Source organism: Astyanax mexicanus, chromosome 8 (assembly GCF_023375975.1).
Source record: "Astyanax mexicanus isolate ESR-SI-001 chromosome 8, AstMex3_surface, whole genome shotgun sequence".
NCBI classification, from domain to species: domain Eukaryota; kingdom Metazoa; phylum Chordata; class Actinopteri; order Characiformes; family Acestrorhamphidae; genus Astyanax; species Astyanax mexicanus.
In genome coordinates this window covers 18,891,673-18,913,072 of record NC_064415.1, presented here as the reverse complement: position 1 = coordinate 18,913,072, position 21,400 = coordinate 18,891,673, and the positions used below count along the sequence as shown (strand labels likewise).

General features: G+C 37.9%; 1 protein-coding gene across 3 annotated transcripts in view; it reads right to left on the bottom strand.

Moving 5' to 3' along the window:
• hdac8 (histone deacetylase 8) overlaps nucleotides 1–20,028 on the bottom strand; it is a 37,300-nt gene extending 17,272 nt beyond the window's left edge. Inside the window, exons 1-10 of one of the 3 annotated variants that reach the window (XM_022678461.2) lie at nucleotides 19,618–20,028; nucleotides 19,359–19,411; nucleotides 18,456–18,586; nucleotides 17,625–17,766; nucleotides 15,275–15,399; nucleotides 14,006–14,083; nucleotides 13,248–13,356; nucleotides 11,339–11,511; nucleotides 10,754–10,848; nucleotides 5,841–6,808 (exon numbers count right to left, since the gene is read on the bottom strand). In XM_022678461.2, the coding sequence (XP_022534182.2) occupies nucleotides 6,755–6,808; nucleotides 10,754–10,848; nucleotides 11,339–11,511; nucleotides 13,248–13,356; nucleotides 14,006–14,083; nucleotides 15,275–15,399; nucleotides 17,625–17,766; nucleotides 18,456–18,586; nucleotides 19,359–19,411; nucleotides 19,618–19,731 (1,074 nt within the window). In that variant the 5' untranslated portion in view covers nucleotides 19,732–20,028 and the 3' untranslated portion in view covers nucleotides 5,841–6,754. Of the gene's footprint in view, nucleotides 1–5,840; nucleotides 6,809–10,753; nucleotides 10,849–11,338; nucleotides 11,512–13,247; nucleotides 13,357–14,005; nucleotides 14,084–15,274; nucleotides 15,400–17,624; nucleotides 17,767–18,455; nucleotides 18,587–19,358; nucleotides 19,412–19,617 lie in introns of those variants that run through there. The other 2 variants (XM_007242012.4, XM_007242013.4) reach the window with 2 other exon arrangements.
• Between the last annotated feature and the right edge of the window lie 1,372 nt (nucleotides 20,029–21,400).

Sequence of the window (21,400 nt, the reverse complement as noted above, 5' to 3'; positions counted from 1 at the left end):
TACATATAAATATCAAAATCAGAGAAACTTTTTTTTTCCAGAAAGGAATCATTAATAAAAAACATCATCATGACAGGCCTGGCTGAATAGAATTACGGGACCTATGGACGGACAGACAAATGAAAGAAGATGGACGGAGAGCATTAAACATTTTATATGAGAGCAAAGCAAGAAGATGCCAGATGAGATACACACAAGCTGCATGCGACAGCCGGGGACCCAAAGAGTGCCATGGATAAAAGGACAAGACTAAATCGAAGCCTACCAAACGCTATTACTACTGATTTCTCAGAAAAAAAGCAACACCATATGGTAAGACTCTGGAATTATGGAGTTATTATTACAGTTTAAAAAAGCTACACTAGGCTAGACTAAGCTGTGCTATAATAAATGTAATGATGACAAGCTGATAAAACACTATTTGTCTTAAATAATTTCACCACAATGAAATGCAGCGTGTTTCATTCTGACACAAAATAATAGGGTTCTAAATAGGCTTGTAAAACAGCATCTAGACATTTTACACCCAAACTGAAGTTCCATGATTATAATTTAAACATATACAGAGAACTATTTAAAGTTTGATACTTTGTTTTAAGATTTATTTAGCTTAACTTAGTTTAAAAGACTTTTAGTCAAAATGTAGTAGAAAGCATGATTTTTTTTTATACACTTGATTAAAGAAGAAACAATGAACAAGCAGGTGTCCCAATGCTTCAACATATTGTACATGCTTAAAGACTGTAGAATAAAAAAAAAAAAAAAAAATATATATATATATATATATATATATATATATATATTTATTTTACATGAACTGTTCCTTCACACATCAAATTAAGAAGAGGAAATCTACTGTTCAAGAGCCTGAGAACAATGCAAACATCACGTCGCCTGGTCTTTCTCAGTTCCTCTACAGCTTTGTGTGTGTATGTGTGTGTGGAATGTCCACCGGAATGCTCAATGGAGACAGACTGGGAGGTGGACGGGGAAGGGAAGTGTCGCCAGCATTTGGTGGAGCTCTGAAAAGACAGACCACTGACAGAGCGTGATGCATGCAGATGCACGTGTTCATTTACAAGCACACACGCTAATAATGAGGTGCGTTTCAGAAACAATACAATACACACGTTTATTGTCCCTTAGGGTCTACAAGGTGAGCCCACAGGAACTTACTCTCAAAGATAATTACGTTCAGATTAGTTTCATAGAATTTACTGCATAACAATAACAATAACATAACCTAGGCCTAATACTAAACGGTTACTCAAAATAAAAAATTAAAAAAGTAAATAATTTTTAAAATTAAAGTTTTGTGTTCTAACTGCCACAGTGTCCATTTTAACAGCATTCCACATACCCAACAGACCCACAAAGACCACAATGGTAAGAAGGTCCAAAGGGGCTTCTCTGTCTTTGAATACGTGGCTCTCACACACTATTCACACCTAATTTTCTTCGCTTAAGAGCCGGGACACCCTCGAATGCGCTGTCTCCTTTATTCTGCCTCATCATCCCGGGAGGGCCAGGCCCCCTCCTAATATCTTTCACACAGGACAGGACTGCTGCTAATCCCTTTAGCTGTGTTTGACTAGCATGGCCACAGCTGTCCTCCAGTGTGTACAAATGTGTGTGTGTGTGTGTGTGTGTGTGCATACTTATTCCTGGGTCTCAAAACTTCAGCTTTTACAAACAGTACAGTTATCCATATGAGGTACACTCTTCAGTCTTTCCTAACACACACACACAAAGCTGTGTGTATGTATGTGTGTGTGCGTATGTGTTTGAGTTCTATCTGTGATCACACAATAGAGGGAAATGATGCCGTCTGTCCAGCTCCCATTATCTGACACCACCAACCTTATAGTGAGCTCCACCCAAATTTCAAACTCTGCACAAAGCAAACAGAGACAGAGAGAGAGCCTGACCAGTGGAGAGAGAGAGAGAAAAAGAGGACGAGTGGAAAATTGCAGGCAAAAAGAGGCAAGAAAGAGAAAGAATACAAAATGTGATGAAAGAGAGATGAAATAAGCAAATAATGTCACAATGGAGTGAAAAGAAAGAAGTAAAAAGGTGAAAAAGTAAAAATATGGAAAAGATTCTGAGAGAGAACACGAGAGGGCAAAGTGGAAAAATGCAAAAGAGGCAAGAGATAGAAAGACAGAATTGAGTGAAATATGGAAAAGAAAGAGAAGAGAGAAAGAAAGCACAAGAGATAGACTTCAAGAGTCTGTAGTGTAATATGTGCAAGAAGGAGAAAGAAACACGAGATGATAAATGGACGTATGATTTGTTGAGTTGAAAGATTGTGAGAAAATTGAGAAGCAAGAGACAAGGGAAGGTGACAAAATGGAACAAGAGTGAAAAGACAGATAGTTAAAGTAAGCAAGAGTGAGAGGAAGGGCAAGAAAAAGTGGGAGAGAAACAACAGTGTGTGAAAAACAGGTAAAATATGAGGATAGGTAAAATGGGGGGCAAAAAAGTGGGTTAAGAAAGGGGAATGGAATATGATTTTTTTTTTAGAATAATTGAGAAAGATATAAAAATATTATACAGAGGGAATGGTACAGGAAGACAGAAAAGAGAGAGAATGATGTAGAAAGTGGGTAAGAAGAAGAAAAGGAAGGGAGTAAAAGATTTAAGTGAAATTAAATAAAGAATACAAAGAGATGAAGAGAAAAAGAGGATGAATTGAAAAAAAAAATCAACAACAGAAGACAGAATTGAGACAAAAGAAATAAACAAGAAAATTGAGTGTGGAAAAAAAACAGCTAAAAAGGCACAGAAAAGACATTACATGGAAAAGAGAAGAGCGTAAAAGTAAGATTCAAAATGAAGTTTGGGCAAAACTGACAGGGAAAGAGAGAAAATGGAGCGCTAGAATAAAGAATAATCAAGAGAGATGAAGTGAGAGTACTGTAGTGAAAGGGCACATTGAACAGGACAGTAAGAGAGGGAAAGAGCAAGAGAAGGAGAGAAAGAAGAAACATGAGAGAAAAAGGAGGGAGTGAGAGAGAGCAACTGAGTGGAGGGGAAACGCAGAGCTTGCTGTTTGTTATTTCACTGGGCAGCGCTGGGAACGGCTCAGAGGAAACGAGTGAAAACAAGGCCTAAAATAAAGGAGAGAGGATGTACAGATGTGGACGGCCCGCGCGGAACAGCGAGCAGCGTTTCCACCCCGGGGCCGCAGCGGGGCTCCTCTAACGGCGAAGTACAAAAACACTCACCGCTTCTCCCACTTATCACTGATAAGACCCAACACAAAGCCGGGCAGCGGCGGTCCGCTCAGTGTGCCGGTCAGCTGAGACCTATTTTTAGATTTAACTCTTCCCAGCCTGCTCCACACAGGAATGCTGCTGCTTCCGGCAGCAGCACTTCTGACAGGCCTGCTGAGGAACGCTTCTAATTACATGTTCAACATCCTTCATGCTCCTTATTTTAGGATGAAGAAGTGAGTTTAGGAGGTCGTTTTACACAAAAATAACACAGCTTCTTAAGTGTTTCTAGGTCTGGAGATATATAAAAAACACTGCTACAGAACACAGACTTTATGCAGAGTTCTTTAACTGATCACCCTCAGAACTTCCAGATTCACTGGAAAGATTTTAGGGAATGAAAATGGTTCCTCCATGGTATAATTTTTGAAAAAAAAAAAAAAAAAGTGTCTTAGATTAAAAAAAACAGCAAAATAAAATTAAGGCGATTGTTTAATTTATTTATTGTTTTATTAATCATTTACCAACATCTACCTAAGCGTTTTCTTAAAGCTGCACTATATGATGCTAAATGTAGCATTTTGGGCCAAAACAAATGTTTTATGAACAATTGTTTTAGCAGTTTTGGTAAAGTATTATTTTCACAATATATCAACATAATATAGAAGCAAACAACCTTCCCCTCCTCCTTTCCCTTAAACACCTTCCGCCCCTTCCCTGGGTGTGTTGATGGATCATCACGCAAAACCAAGTACCGGTACACAAACTTTCAGGACAGTACACTAAGAAAAACAAAGTAATGCTTATTTCCATACATGCCATTAAAAAGAGATTAATAATGACTTCATAGCTTCCTTCAAGTGCTAATGTGCTTCAAGTGCATCCTTCCAGGTATTGATAGTTCTTGATTTGACGCCATGCATACAAGCAACTGACAGCGCCAATTAAATGATATCAAGTGTTGAAAAAATCTACGAGAAAGTGGCTTCTAAAACCTGACAAGCACATCACAGCAGTAAAGTGAGGAGGCACAGCATTTTTAGCCCATATATACAGAGTCTGTGTTGTCACCTACTGGTGAGAACTTACTGGCATCTCAATGTGACTGGATCCTAGATAATAGCAACACAGCTATCCTGCTCCAATCCTGCAGAGCCCAGCTGTAAGCATTGTGGCTAGCCTGCTCCAACCCTCTGGAGCACAGCTGTTAGCATCACTGCTTTCCTGCTCCAACCCTGCTAAACCTATTGTGATCAATATTTGCTGCTACTCCCAAAAAACTAGATAACGAAGTTAAGTAAAGTTAAGTAAAGCTAAGCTGAGTAAACAAATATGATAAAAAAAGACTCTTTTAAAGTCAAAGGAGGGCTAGATGTTAATCTACACAAATTTCTCTCCTGAAAACTGTTTATTTGGGTGAGCAAAGCTCTTTTGTTTATTTACAGTAAGCTCATACTACTGAATTTCTCCAGCATTAGGCTGTAGCATTAGCATTAGCGGCTAACCGCTCCAGCAGTGCTAGTCAGGTTAGCTAGTTAGGAGCAGGCTTCAGGCAGATAATACTCCCCTCTAAACTGCAAAAAAGCTCAGGTTAGCAGGTAATGCTATTGCTACTCCAGCAGTGCTAGCCAGGCTACAGGCAGATAATACTTCCCTTTGAACTGTGAAAGAGCTAATGCAGTTAACAGGTAATGCTAATGCTACTCTTGCAGTGCTAGCTGGGTTAAGGAGCAGGCTACAGGCTGATAATACTCACCTCTAAACAGGAAAATAGCAGTTAGAGGCTAATACTAATGCTACTCTACTTAGAGAATGTGTGACTTCATTCTCTCCTCAGGGTGCATATGCTCCACCATATACACATAAATTAGATGTCTGTTACTATATCAATGTATCAAAATGTTGGCTATTCCACCTTTAAATTCGTTCCTGACAAAAGCCCTGCGAAAACATCTATGTTGGATGCATGACGTGTTGTGAAAGTGCAGCATTTTTTACAACTATGCTCCTATGATGGTGCATCCCATTGTATCCAATTAAGAAAACATTAGTTAATGTCATAATCAGAATAAATGCATTTTAATGCATTTTTTAGAACTTCTTTCTTAAGAATGGCTGGTAACAAGGCCCCATGTTTGTAATAAAGAAATGCGAGTGTAAAAAAACACCTGTAAATAAGGTTCTATTACAAACCTGGTTCTTCACAGAACAAAAAGTGATTCTTTTACAGCATTACTTATTATACCCTTTTATTATTTTTATGATAAAGAATATAAAGACGCTTAGGGTGGAACGTTATACTATGAGAAGCAGGGTGACTGCACAGCCATGCAGTCATGTGAAGACAGCATGGAGCAAGAGATGTACAGCCTAAAGGCTGACCCAGACTCTACTGGCTCTACTGTAGGTCAGTGTGTGCCATTTTGAAGTGTAGCGTGGGAACTCTGAGAAGCAGTTCATCAGCTCAAAAGCAGAAAGAGGAAATGGAAAAGACTCACATGGTTTTATGACACCAGGAAAGCCTGGAAAACAAAACGGACTGCACTAAAGACTGATGTTTATTTCTGATAAGTGTGGCTAGGCAAACAAATGCATAAAAAAAACAGATTTTTTTTAAGTTTAAGTAAGCATTGTGTTTCTCTTATTACCTTTTCTGTTTGTTCTGATATCTTTTTTCTTCATTTATTGGTGTGGCCGGTTTGCATGCTAGCAAGCTACCTACCTACCCACTTCTTTCTTCCATGCTTCATTTTGCTCCAAATTGCCCTGTATTTATACAAAACTCCATCATATAAAACAGAAAGAGCAGAAACAGCAGTTATAAGCCTGTCTGCTATGTTCAGAACCACACTGCTGGGTATACAGTATGAATAAAATATGGTAAGAATTAAAAGTTCACAGAGCGGAAGGAGGAGACCTCGGGCCTCGTGTCTGTGTTTGGTTCAAAGAATGTTTGAATGTTGCTTCCCCGAGTCATTAATCATTTGCATAAAGTTAAGAAAATCAACTATCAAGGTTTGTTGATTGTCACTCTATCACTGTGCTGCTTGCAGTCAAATCCTCCTACAGAAAATTAATAGCCTTCTATCGCTTTGCAGGGTAATTTAAATTAGTTTACGGCCATTTTCTTCATAACAAGCATACAATTGCTAGTAAAATGTCTCATTAGCTAGCTAGCTAAATTTCCCATTCCACTTTAAACGAGGCAACAGATAGCAGTGGGTATAAATTACACATGGAGTTGGGTCCAAGTGTACACATTTTATGTGTATGCTCAAATGAGGATCAACTGTCAACAATTTGTTTAAATATGTAAAAAAAAAAAAATAAAAAAAAAAAGATTACATTAGATGTATAGCACCAAGCAACTAAAAAGAATAAAACGGGGCACTTTCTCCTGTTTTCTGAGCTGTATAACTGTCCGCTGGCCGCTCACTTGAGGTTGGGACTTGGTCATCTGTCTGTCTGAGTGTGTGGAGCCTGAATGAAGCTGTTGTGCACTCCAGTCTAGTCTAGTCTCTATCTCTGCTGCTTATTGTTCACAGTGTTGGCAGGGCAGAGCACAGCAAAGAGGCCTGTAGATAGTCCAGCAGCTGGACCAGAAGAGAGAGAGAGAGAGAGAGAGAGAGAACAGGTACAAAGTAGTACTTGTTCTACCCCCACTTTCTCATCTTCTCCGTACCAGAGAGATCTTGCACTAGGGCTGTGTATTGGCAAAAGCTGGATTTACAGGGGTTAGGATTCAATAATCATATTGTGTTATATTGTGACACCATAAGCAAGGCAATACACTGATTGTTTATGTCAAATTTTAGAAAAAAAAATATATATATATATATATTCAGAAAAGCTGATGAAAAGAAACATTGACATTTTATCCAATCAGAACAGTATATATGGAATATAATAACAGAGTACAACACTGCTTTCTAGCATTAGGCTTAAACACAACCCAAAATTAACCCATGACCAATCCTATAAAGGTGCACTTAAAATCCTTTATTTTCTCAAAAGTCTTCAGTGTGCCTGATAATCCGGTGTGCCTTATGTATGAATTTTACCAGTCAGGTTGTAAGGGGCAGTAAAGTCCGCTGAAGTACAGAGTTATACAGAAGTTTCAGTTTAGTTCTCCAGCACAGAGGCTGGAGCAGTATTAGCATTATCTGCTAAGCGCGCTAAACGCTAGCTCTTTCGTCGTTTAGATGTGAGTATATCAGACTGTAGCCTGCGCATTTACTGTGGTAAAACAAGATACATGGGACGAACCGTTAGCGAATAACACCCTGGTTTACCGGAACAATCAGGGTTCCGCTAATGCTTTAGCCTTAGTGCTAGAGAAATTCAGGAATTTAAGCTTATTGTAAAACAAAAGGAAGCACTTTACTCACCCAAATAATCAGTTTTCAGAAGAGAAATCTGGGTAGATTAACATCTACCAATGCTTAACTTTAAAAGAAAGTATTCTTTATTACAGTTTTGTTTACTTAGCCTTACCTAACTTAGTTAGCTACCCCCCCCACCACCACCCATTGGCGAGACCTGCTGAATCAGAAGTTACTGTTAAAATGTCTCCTAAAATGCACCTTATATATAAAAAATAGACCAGAAAATAGACGTTCATTGATGGTGCACCTTATAATATGGTGTGCCTTATAGTGTGAAAAATGCGGTAAACTGCTATTAATTGATACATTATTGAAACACAACATATTGTGATACAATACAAGACTGATATTTTCTTACAGCCCTATCTTGCACAATTATCTCTTTCACTTAGGTCAATGAATCAGCTTTATTTCATCTTCAGCCCAAGCTTAGTTGTATGTTTGCTTATCTGATTATCTTCTCTGAACTTGTAGTACAGCTGAACAGTATTTAGTTTGGCCAGAATGGACACACAATAATAGCTGTGGCAGAAAGAGAGAGAGAGAGCATGTGTGTGTGCTGGGGGGGCGACTGGGGCTTACTGGGAAGGCTGCAATTTGAAAGGCAGATGGGGGGGGACTAAAAAAAAAGCAGAGCAAAAGAGGAGGGTGGAGGAGAGGGGAAATGAGGAAAGGAAAAGAATGCATACAGTATGTATGATATGCTGAGGAGAGAGAGGTGCAGACAGGCAGGGTTATGGATAGTTCAGCGAGGAAGGGTCCTCTCTAAAGGGAAAAACAGGCATAAGGAATATTATGTGGGCTGTGCCGTCCTTAAGGGACTGGGGTTAAGTACTGGACAACTCCCCATGATGCTAAGTAAACCATCAAGTCAGCGTTGCTGAGGACCAGGCCTGTCTAGATCATGCAAATAGATCACGCTTACAATAAAAACTACAGATTAAAATGCAGTTTCTCAGTAAATAATAAAGTAACTACACATATTATACTAACATGGACACACTTGACTTGTTGAGCAATAGTAGTATAAATGTATGACTTTTATTATCATTTTCTCCAATCAAGCATAACATTATGACCACCCTCCTTGTTTCTAAACTCATTACCGTTTTTTTTGGCTCCACTGAGCATATAAGAGGTTCAGTTCAGACACAGCAGTGCTGCTGGAGTTTCTAAACACAATGTTCACTCACTGTCTTTTCTACCAAACATCCCTATCCAGCTGCCCACCTTGTAGATTAGAAGTGAGAGGTCTATGGAAGAAACACTATCTATCATTTTTATTGAAATAATAACTTAAAAAAGCATTGTAATGCTCCATTGACTTCAAAAAGATGAGAATAGCATCCATGACATTTCCACTCTGGCTTAGCATGCTAATAATGCATTATGCATCTCTGGTGGAGTGGTCAGTATAACACTTATAAACACTCAAACACAGAGTAACCACAGAGTCATATTCATTAAAATAATAATACTGAAAAACTACAGGCTTCTTCTTGTAACTTTTTTAGTTATAGTTCTTTCAGCTTGTTTAGAAAGGCATGTGTAAAGCATGTTCATTAGTTGTGAATACAGGAGCTAGTAAAAAGGAATGCCAATTATTGCATAATGCTGCTTTAAGTTACTTTCCAATTGTACCTGAATGTAAATAATACAGTTCTGGGGGAAAAAAAACAAGAGACCACTTAAAAATTATGAGTTTCTTTGATTTTACAAAATTAAAAACCTCTGGAATATAATCAAGAAGATGGATGATCACAACCATCAAACCAAGCTGAATTGCTTGAATTTGTGCACCAGAAGTGGCATAAAGTTATCCAAAAGCAGTGTGCAAGACTGGTGGAGGAGGACATGCCAAAACGCATGAAAACTGTGATTAAAAACCAGGGTTATTCCACCAAATATTGTTTTCTAAACTTTTAAAACGAATATGAATCGTATGAATATGAGCTTGTTTTCTAGAACCTGCAAATAAATGCTCTAAATGACAATATTTTTATTTGGAAACTGGGAGAAATGTAGTTTATAGAGTAAAACAACAATGTTCATTTTATTCAAACTTATACCTATAAATAGCAAAATTAGAAAAAACTGATTTAGAAACTAAAGTTGTCTCTAAAAGAAACTGTGTCAAAAACTGGTGACTTGACGAGTAGGAAATAACCTTCACAACTTTTACTTAGATCTTTTAGTAATTTTAAAGCATTTCTATTCATCATAAAATTTAAAACATTGACTACAACCTTCATATACACTGTAATTGCAGTTGTGGTAGCGGTACGTATAATCTGAAATCTGCTTTCACCCTGTAATCAAGCAACGAAATGGAAAAATAATCATAAGATGGGCCAAAAACATAACAAACCACAGCTGCCTTTAATTTCAGCCCCCCAACTGTCCGATTTTCCGCTGCCCTATTTGAGGTGCTTTCCCCTTAATGAGGTTAAAGGTCAACCTCTTGCCAGAGTTCAGGTTTGAAGAAACAAGAGCATCTTTTCTTTAGCTGACCATGAAAGCGCCCTCTATAGTGCTAAAAGACCCTCTTTGTGAGTGTGAGAAGGAGAGAGATATCAACCTATCACTGTACATTCAAAAAGCCCCTCCATCTGACTCACCCCTTACCCCCCACACCACACCACCCTGGTTCCCCCCTCCACTGTCTCTCTCGCACTCTGTGCTGAAGAAGCAATTATGTGGGAATTTACAATCCCTCTTCTCCAAAAAAATTCCCAGCCTCAAAAAAAAAAAAAAAAAAAAAAAAAAAAAACTTCTTTCAGAGTGGTACACACACACACACTTTCTCTCTTTCCAAGGAATAAGGGGGGGGGGGGGGGGGCATGGAGGAAAGAAAAGCACAAGTCCCTCTCTGTCAAGCAGCAGGGACAGAGTGGTATTGTTAAGACCCCCTCCACCCCCGGCACACTCACACACACCCCTCCTTCCCTCCGAATCACATGAAAACAAACGCGTTTATTGAGAGGTGCTCGGACATCTTTGATTAGAGCCAGTGACTCAGCAGAGACAGAGAGAGGGAGGGAGAGAGAGAGAGAGGCAGATTGAGTGAGAGGAAAGAAGGGAGGACAAAGAAAAAAGTGGAGAAAGAAAAACAATTCAGGCAGTGATGAAATAAAGAGGGGACAGGGGTCTTACTTCATGGTCTGGTATCTCTGAGGACAGGGTCTGTCCCAGCAATGTCCCTGTCAGATAGGTCCAGCAGCGGGCAGTATTGGCAAGGTTATAACCGCCTGGGAGAGAGAGACAGAGAGAGAGACAGAGAGAGAGAGAAAGAGAGAGAGAGAATCTTAGCAAAGGGCTTCATTGTGCTGCTGTAATTACTACCTTTCATCCAGTGCTTGGCTGGGCAGGTCTTGAGTTCAGAGCTCATTTCAAAATGGGCTAAAATCACAAAGTTTACCTTCTTTACCCGCCCCATCGCCCCCCTCCATTAAACACACACTAATAAACTTTTTGGCCTGAGCTACTGCCTGGCAACAGGGACAAAAGAAGACCTTAGCAGGCATAGACAAAACCACTCAGCGTCTTTGACAGGAACTTGTCAGTGTGTTTTGTTACACTTGAAGACAGCCATCTACTTGGAAGCCTAGCAGCACTGCTGGAACGACAATGTGCTCATTTGGTCATTTGGACTCCAAGCTGACAACTTTAATAAATTGCATAAAACAAACAAACAAACAAACAAACAAACAAACAAAACACAACACAAAACACACTCACCTCCTCCTAACAGTAGTGTAGGTAGTTCCCACTCCAGCACATGGTTCAGGCACTTGCTCACCCCCACCGGAGTCATGTTGAAGGAGCACATAGGGTCGCCGGCCATGGTGTCAGCACCCAACTGCATCACGACTGCTTCTGGGTTAAACAGCGCCTTCACTTCCTGCATGACGCTGTCACAGCACAGCAAAAATATAAGAATAGTGACTGATTGATAGTGACCTGACTGATACTGTAAAAAAGTAAGTGACCATCATTTTATCTATTTACTTTCCTCTTAAAACAACCACAAAGGGCACTGCCACTTTGATCAGGAGATTGCTGGTTCAAATCCTGTTTATGTTGCTTGCCATCAGCTACTAGAGCATAATTGGCCTTCCTCTCTGGGTGGGTAGACGGCACTCTCTCCCCACATCACTCCAAAGGGTAATGTTGATCAGCACAAGGCATCTGTGAGCTTATGTATCGGAACTGAGTTGCTGTGGGATATGTGTGTGGGATCTCCGAGCTTGTCTGTTTGCACAGACAATTCTAGCCAGAAGTTGCCAATCACAGTTAATAAATCATTACCCTCACCGCCCGTCCCACTGCAATGTCCACTGTGAATGGCTATGCCTTCTATGATGTATTCCCAGTTTACACAGAATGTTCAAAAAAATAAAATGTATTAGCTTGAAATTAGATTCTTTTCACTGCTAAGTTTTGATCATAGCAGTGTCGTTTGTTTTATCAAATAATGTTTTATCAAATTAAAAGTAACTACTTATAAACTGTAGCATTAGTGTGATACCAATAGACACAAACAACAAATAATATTAACCAAAATTATGATGTGTTTGCTTCCCATCGGAATTCCCAACCCTGAATAACATTACAAAAAGAAATCTATATTTTTAATTCATCTTTTCCCCTGACATATTTGTGCATAATAAAAAGATCATTTCATATAATCCTCATGCTTTTTTTTTATACATTTTGTGCATATTAAGTATATTCTGTTTTATTTAATATCTTTAGTTATGTATATTAGTGCAACCCTGCTGTAAAGTAATCACACCAACCATTAATCACCACAACAACTGCAATAGGTTAATGTTCTGAGATGTGCAAATGACAAATACATTAAAATAACTGAAAAATAGATAGTGAATTACATTCAACACTTGGTTGTTTCCTTTGTTAGAAAAAAAAAAACAAAAAACATCTGCACTTCAGCTTTAGCACAAAGATAGATGACCTGACACTCTACTGACAAACTCAGATACAAACTCGGAACTTCTTCTGCTCTGGATGGTATTTTTGGCCATGAATGCTATTTTGTTTTGTCCTTAGTAAGGGCAAGAGTGGCATGGGGTTCTACAGACATTCTTCTTGAGTCTTGAGTCACTTCCTGGATGATTTAACACCTTGCACTTGGAGAGACTGTAGGAGAGCTTCCACTCATTGAACTATTGTTCAGACTTTAGCTGTTTGGACAGTATGACCTTAGAAACAGCTTTGCAACATTTTCCAGACTGATAGGCGTCCATATGCTTTTTCTCTGTGGTCTTCAGGAATCTCTCTTCTCTGTGGCTTGACGTGCCTGACTAGACAATTTTCCTTCTGGGATAATTTTCCTGTCAGACGCTATAAACCACTGATATGCTAGTTCTTTCTATATGTGCATTATATACACAATAACCACAAGACCCTAATACTTTAGTACAGTCTATTAAAAATAGCCTTGATACAATGGAAACACGTTTTTACAGCACTGCACTGCATATACTGATAGAGTCCTAAAGAGAAGCATAATTTAAGTATAGCATTTAAAATACAGCTATTTCCCCCCAGAGAGCTGCTATATTCACACACAAAAGACCCACAGTGGACAGGGGAAAAGAACTAATGTCATGGAGCAGAAACAGACCTAGTGAAGATCTGGAGGTAACGGTCATCTCTGATGCCATCCTCTAGAGGCACGTTGACAGCATACCAGCGTCCTTTCCCCAGCCCTGTGTCACTTACATCTCCTGTACCTGTAGAAGTGAAGCAGAATTTAATTGGTTTTAAATAGATATAGAGTGCAACAAATACCAAAAACAGTGTGTTAATAGTAGTAGTAGTAAAATTAGGTAGTAGTTAAATAGCAGTATTTTTTAAATCTGCCACTACTCTGTGAAAAAATACTGCATTTAGTGAAATTGAATTAAACTTTTGATGTAAAAAAATGTGATGTAGTATTTGATGTAATATTTTTATCATACTGCCCATTATGTCATTAATGGCATGTTTACAGCATGGACTTTACATAGTCAATTAACAGTTTAGATTTTATATTAAGCTGATAGGCTCACAGATAATGATGAATATCGATGCATGACTATAAAGTCACTCCATGAGCATTCAGTAGCTGAATAAGCAAAATAACTAGACTTGATTATAATTTGACTATATGAGCTCAATAGGTAAAAGACTGGTCTTCAAATAGATCTGGCCCCCTGGCGCACTATTCTCCTCAAGTCAGCAAAGCCATTGTCTCCACTATCGGATTGGTAATCAGACTCTATGGGCACTGATGTGGAGCTGGCTGCTCGGGGCTTGGCATGGGTTGAAACATGGCTGTCAATTAAGTGAATTAAAAGGCAGGCTGATCTGCACTGAGGCAAAGAGGCATGCTGAACTGACCTGGGAAGAAGCCAGGAGAGAACTTGTGTAGAGACACAGTCATCACTTTGGAAGTGAAGCTGAAGGCATCTTCCACACCTGTACATCAGACCGCAGATCAGATTCACTTACCATCACACAAAGAACAATAAAACAGTCACTGTCCATCAAAAAGGCACAGATATTTAAATAACTTTTTTGAACACAGATTACTAATGCATTGCTTTAATTTCAATAAGCAAGGCACTATGAAATATTTCCTTTACACATTGCAAAAATATTAATCAAATCACATTTATTTATAAAGTTCTGGAAAAAAATTGAGAGACCACTTCAGTTTCTGAATCAGTTTCTCTGATTTTGCTATTTGTAGGTATATGTTTGAGTAAAATGAACATTGCTTTTTTATTCTATGAACTACAGACAACATTTCTCTTAAATTCCAAATATAAATATTCTCATTTAAAGCACTTTTTTTTTTTTTAGAAAATGAGAAATGGCTGAAACAACAAAAAAAGATGCAGAGCTTTCAGACCTCAAATAATTGCAAGGAAAGGAAGTTCAATATGTTTAGAAAGTTTTAAGAGTTCAGAAATCAATATTTGGTGTTTTTTATTCATCACAGTTTTCATCCACCTTGGCATGTTCTCCTCCACCAGTTTTACACACTGCTATTGGATAACTTTATGTCAAATTCAAGCAGTTCAGCTTGGACTGATGACTTGTGATCATCCGTCTTCCTCTTGATTATATTCCAGTGGTTTTCAATTTGGTAAAATCAAAGAAACTCATCATTTTTAAGTGGTCTCTTATTTATTAATTTTCCACAGCTGTATAGCGCTTTTAACAACTGATGTCTCAAAGCAGCTTCATAGAAAATCAGGACAAAGAGGTGAAGGATGAAACCTTTGGAAGTGGATGAACCAAACCCATCCTAATCTGGTCAGTCTACTTATAAATTAATGATAAAAAGTGACTATAAAGCCACATAGATCTAATGTGTTATGATGTAATGATATAACTGTGGTAGTGGGGATATGAATAATGAAAGTAGTAAAGATAGTTAATGGTACTAAATTTATTTAAAATAATAAAGCAGTTAGAGAACAAGTAAACTTTAATATAGTCTAAAATGGAATTTGGGAGACTGATCTAAGGGAGGTGGCATCAACTGGACAGGTTGTGGCAGGAACCCTTACTTCCACTCCCTGCATTAACACCTGGTTGAACAGATCACAGGGTGATAAAATTATTTAAACTCATTAAAGCGAGTAATAAATGTTATTTTACTGGTATGATTACCGTCACCATGGTGCAGGTCCACATCCACATAGAGAACTCTCTCATATTTCTCCCGAAGCTTAAGGATGCCCAGAACTGCATCATTCACATAGCAGAAGCCTGACGCCTCATCCCTTTAAACACACACACAGACGGACGGCTGCATTGCTAAGCAGTGAGAGCATGGCATTAAATTAGACAGTTCTTTGGTTTACAAAAGCATTTGCAAGCATTTCCATTTACCTATTTAACACTAAGTAACTGTTCCTACCAAAAGCCTTACTGTAGCCTCGTTCATGATAGACTGTAAAGATTAACCATGTATCTATATGCATATATATATATTAAAAAAAAAATCATATTGCTATTATAGGAAGGGCCACTAAATTATTTTTATACATCTCATTTTTATGTATGAATAATAAATACTAATAGATAGTTTCTGCTTAGAACAATGCAGGAAGCATTTACACAAGGTGCATTTTCATTGTATATACATTTAATAAATAAAAAGACGAAAAATCTCTCAATTTTCTATTAGTCAAATTTTTTTCCAAATATTGTGAGAAAAACAAATCATTAATTCAGAATCGTGAATCGTGATCAGAGTGCATCGATAAAACCCTATTATTTAGATTAAGCCAGTAGAGCAGCACATTTGCCAAGGCCTCTTAACTTCCTGCCAGTGATCATGATTGACTGCAGACTGAAAGCTTTACTATGCCCATCCAAAACCACTTGTCCAACAGCACATAGCGTCTCAGACAAACAGTGAGCTGACCAACACAGTACAATAAGAGTCCAACGAGCTCAGTGCAGATCTGAGAAGGCTGATCATAACACAACTGTTTTGAGTTGCACTAAACTCTAAACAACTGCAGACTCCAAGATCATCAGCGCAAAACAACTGTACATGAGGAGCAGCCAATCTGCCAAATCTGGAACAAGACGCATCCTGTCATCCTTAGCTGAGGCAAACTGGTTTGGATGGTCAGGAACAGGCCTGCTATGAATTAGAAGCAAGTGGAACATCAGTTTCACCATTACTACAATCAAGCAAGTTTTACAGCGCCATGGACTAAAAAGCTGCTGTCCAGGAAAAAAAAAAGTTCCAGCTTCAAAATCAACACAAAAAAAGGCCTTTTAGAAGTACATTTAATGATCAAATTGACAAACCCTGGAACAACTGTTAAGCATGGTGGGGTTAGCATCATGCTCTAGGTGTTGTTTTGCTGTTGTTTGATAAATAAGGAGTGATGAAAACTGACAACAATCTGACAATTCTTCAGCCTAATCACGAATCTCCAAGTTAAAACCCGGACACAATCGGGTGTTTCAAATGGGCAATGATCCCCAAACACACAACAACAGTAGTTAGGGGTGTAACATATATCTAAAATATTAATATCTCTATAAAAGTTGTCAGCAGAGGGAAGCATGAAGTGCTGTAAGATTTTGTGGGAAAACACTGCACTGACTTTGGACTTGATATAACACAGTGGACCAACACCAGCAGATGACATGTCTCTCCAAACCATCACTGATTGTGTAAATTTCACACTAAACCTCAAGCAGCTTGGACTGTGCGTCTCTCCACTCTTCCTCCAGACTCTGCTTCCTTGATTTTGGAGAATCATGTCATCTGCTGGTGTTGCTCCACTGGGTTCTATCAAGTCTAAAGTCAGTGCAGTGTTTTCCTGGAAAGTCTTACAGCACTTCTTGGTTTCCTCTGATGACAACTTTTACGGAAATGCAGATTTTATTTTCCAGCAGGAATTGGCACACTGCCCACACTGCCAAAAGTACCAATTGGTCTTATATAATATTCTAATTTTCTGAGAAACTGATTCTTGGGTTTTTATTGACTGTAAACCACAAATCAACAATAAAAGAAAAAAAAAACACTTAAAATAGATCACTATGTGTGTAATATATCCATATAATATAGGAGTTTCACATTTTGAACTGAATTACTGAAATAAAGTAACTTTTCAATGATATTCAAATGTTTTAAGGGTGCACTAGTATATACATTACATTTTAATGCATAAATCTGACCCTGTTCAGAAAACCTCTAAACAAGTAACACATTAGCATTTTTTTTTTTAGATTAATGAGTAAAAGAACCATTGAAAGTGGAATATGTTAATGCCATTAATATCCATAATTAATGTATGTAAAAATCTAAGTACAACTTTTTAGTTCACGCTAGTTGAACTAGTTTTAGTTCTAGCATGATGCTAGAGGCTGGAAAATGTTGTATCTAACAGTTCTGCAGTGATGCTTCAGGAACTTTCTAATCTGTTGCCTCCTTGATTGTTTTTAAGGTTGACAAAACAGGCACGCTGTGTCCTCTTACTTCTTGGCATGATGCCAGCCTCCTGCCCAGTTGATGGCCACTTCACACTTTCCATCCAGCAGACACTGGGCAGCAGTCAGAGTGGCTCCACCAACAGCGGCCGCATAATCAAATATGCCCTCCACTATCGGACAGTCGTACCCTGGGGAGAGGTGGACAAAAGAAAAAAGCACAGAGCTCTGAACTAAGGAGGAAAAACTGGCAAACGTACAGTTTCCTATTCTCTAACAATAAGCAACAATTTCCATCACACAGTCTGAAGAGTCAGGAGGTCAAAACTCTAAAATAAAAAACACACCTGGCTCACAGCCAACATAAATGCAAAGTGTTGACTATGCTGATTAACTTGAACTGAAGTTGAACTGTTTGTAATAGAAGCTTTTTTACAATAGAGACCCTGTACTGCCTCCTGGTGTCTGAATGAGGACATTACATCCCGTGATATATTGTACATGGCATGAGGTCCTTAAGTGCTAAATAAATACAAATTAATTTAAGTGTAATTTTATGCCACTAAAATGCTTATTAAGGTAAAATATTTCTATAAAATAAATAAAATAAAACAACATACATGAACAAAACCTTCCTTTCGTAACTCTCAATAACCAGACCATAACAAAGAAGAGTTTCTCAGTTAGCCAAATATTTATTTTTATTATCAGGTAAGAATATTTTCCTAACCTTTTTCCCTCCATTGGGCATTCTTGATTTTAGATGTAATTTAGACAGAATTTATGTGGTTAAACTGAGAAATCCTGTTTTGTAAAACACCCCCAGCGCACAGTGTGAATCTGTAGTATATTTATATTAAATATGTATATGTACTCTTACCCAGCCCAAAATCACCAGACTGAGGGTCATCATTGTCCCCGTTTTGGCTGATCTGGTGAAGATGCTCCAGGTAGGAGTGTGTGTGGAATACTGCCATCTCCTCCAATGAAGCCATATGAGGCTTAACCACCCTGCAATAGAACTCAGTTTAATCTCAGCAGTTCTTATTATATATAAACAAATCTGACCACACTGCAAGAAGATACAGCAGACCCTTCCTCCCGGCCACGGTCAGATTATATAAAAGATGCTGCTCTCAGTAGACAGCAGTGTACATATTGCTTCTGTAGAGCTGTTCTATGTGCAGTATCTAAATTAACCATGCATAATCTGTTTACGATCATTATCACCATCTTAACTTTCCTAGATTTTAATTTTCTAATTACATTTTATATAATCTTGTATTTCTTTTCTTTAGTATACAGATTTTATTAGCCATGTGCAACTATCTGTAAACTGTAAATACAATCTTAAGAGTTCTTCACTTATTATTGTTTATATTATAGATAGTACTGTTTATTTCATGTTACTTTTGTTTAGAGTGTGTTGCCCCCACTATGGTACTAAGAAAGGATTATATTATCTCATCTTATATATTGTTTGTATGTTCCCCGACACTTCTTCTGTTGTGTCATCTGTGCTGCTGTAACTTTGCACATTTCCCCAGTGTGGGATTAATAACATATTATCTTAATTTACACTATCTTTTCTCTCATACTGCAACAACAATTTCTGGATGCATTTTATAATCTACTTTATATAAATTACACTGATATGCTTGGTAGTTGTCGTTTCTATATATCTATGTTTGTTTTTTTAACAGTCAGGAAATGAACACTGAACTAAAACACAGACTTACTGCGGTGCAGAGAGAGGAAGGTGAATATGAATAATTGTACAAACCTCATATACTGTAATAAACCATAAGCTTCTATCAAGGAATGCACCATACTCGCCTGTGGAACACAAAAACAGAAGAATGATGTTTTGTTTTTAAAGTTTTAAAGCCTGTTATACAGAACATTCTCAGTACTAGCTAGGTTATCTGTGCAGTCCTGAAGTGCCTATTATGAAATAAATTATGAACTATTAAGCAGGTTAAACAGCTGTAAAGTGTAAAACCCTGCTGCTGCTTCAGTGCAGCCAGGCTGATGCTCCTCACCCGGTTAGGGACTTTAGACAGGGAGTCGCAGGTCTCCACATACTCCGGACTGTAGATATACACCACCCTGCGCTGACTGACTTTATCATTATTACTGTCGCCTCTGTCACTCATTTAAACCCGCGCTGTGTAAAGCAGAGCGTCACAGAAAACACATCCACTCACTGGCTGCGTCCAGAAACCCCAAAAGTGTCTCCTTTTTCCTACCGATCCTCCTCCTCTCCTCCGTGACCCGGAAACTGATTTCGTGACGCCATCTTGCCGCCTGTCCGAATACCGTAGGAGACGAAAGAAGCCGCTTAAAATTCTCCTGTAGTAAGCTTCCATTGAAGGATACATCAGTGTATCCTACTCCGGAAGACTTTTAAGGATTTTCCAATGACATCACTGCATCCACGCCCACAGAGCACGCGAAAAGCAGTGCGATGAGCAGGCAACGCCCTAATATACGTCATAAACATATTAATTAACTAGGTTCCTTATCTAATTATACAGCCAGTAAAGCACTAATATATGTTTTTGTTTAGATAAGCTGTATGCTCAGTAAAACATTATTAATGTTCCCATATTTGTAACATGATATATATATATATATATATATACATACACGTATATACGTGTATGTATATATATATATATATATATATATATATATATATATATATATATATATATATATATATATATATATATATATATCTCACTGGCCAGAGATGCGGCCAAAATGCCTGGGAGTAAGCAGGATTTTATTGGAATATCTGAATATTTAGCTGTGTGACAGTAATGTTCCATTGATGCTGTTTCATCTAATATTTTTTCACTTCAACATGTATGCAAAATATAATATGTATTATTATATTTATTATTTATTAAGATTTGTTATTTGTTTTATTACATTCAATGAAATCATATTTTACTATTAAAATAATTTAATATTTACATATGCAACCTTCATCAATGGCTAATCAGGCTGCACTTTGAAGCTTGATCTCTAGAATTTGGAATTGTGTTTATTGATCTCTCGTTTTTATTTTTGTATGTGGAGCTTTATTCAGAAGCTGTGATTGGCTGGGCAGGATCCGGCATGTGCTAAAAGTGAGCGTTGTGATTGGCTCAGTTCATCGGTAGTCAACATCCTATCTAAAAGGGATCAGCTGTCCCATTTCCCCAATTACAGCTCCTTCCCTCCGTTCCTCCTCCTCCTCTCCTCTCCTCGATTCCTCCACCTTCTTCCGGGGTAGGAGAGGAGGAGTAGGAAAGGAGGAGTAGGAGAGGAGGAGTAGCAAAAGTTTCTGGACGCAGCCTCTGTGTCCTGAGATTTTAAAATGAACACAGGAGCACAGTCTCCGACTTCCGGTACCTAGCAACGCCACATTTCATAATAAAAGCTCCCTTTCTTACATTAAAAAGTATTATTATTATTATTATTATTATTATTATTATTATTATTATTATTATTATTATTATTATTAATAATAATAATAATAATAAAGTAAATATTAATTTATACAAATCTTCAGTTGGAACATTAAAAAGAAAATTGTAATAAAGTAAAAAGAAAAACAAGGCAAACAAAACTTGGGCAAACACAGATTCTAGAAATAGCTGACAAAATACCATTTTATAATTAAACACAAACAACCTGAGAAGTTTGCAGTGCTTTAGGATTGTTAGCGGCTTGACCGCAGTGTAGATAGGTAGGTAGGTATGGATTTTTTTTTGTTTAACTTACATGGATGTGAAACAGTATTATAAGAAAGAACAGATTATAAGAAAACTTTTT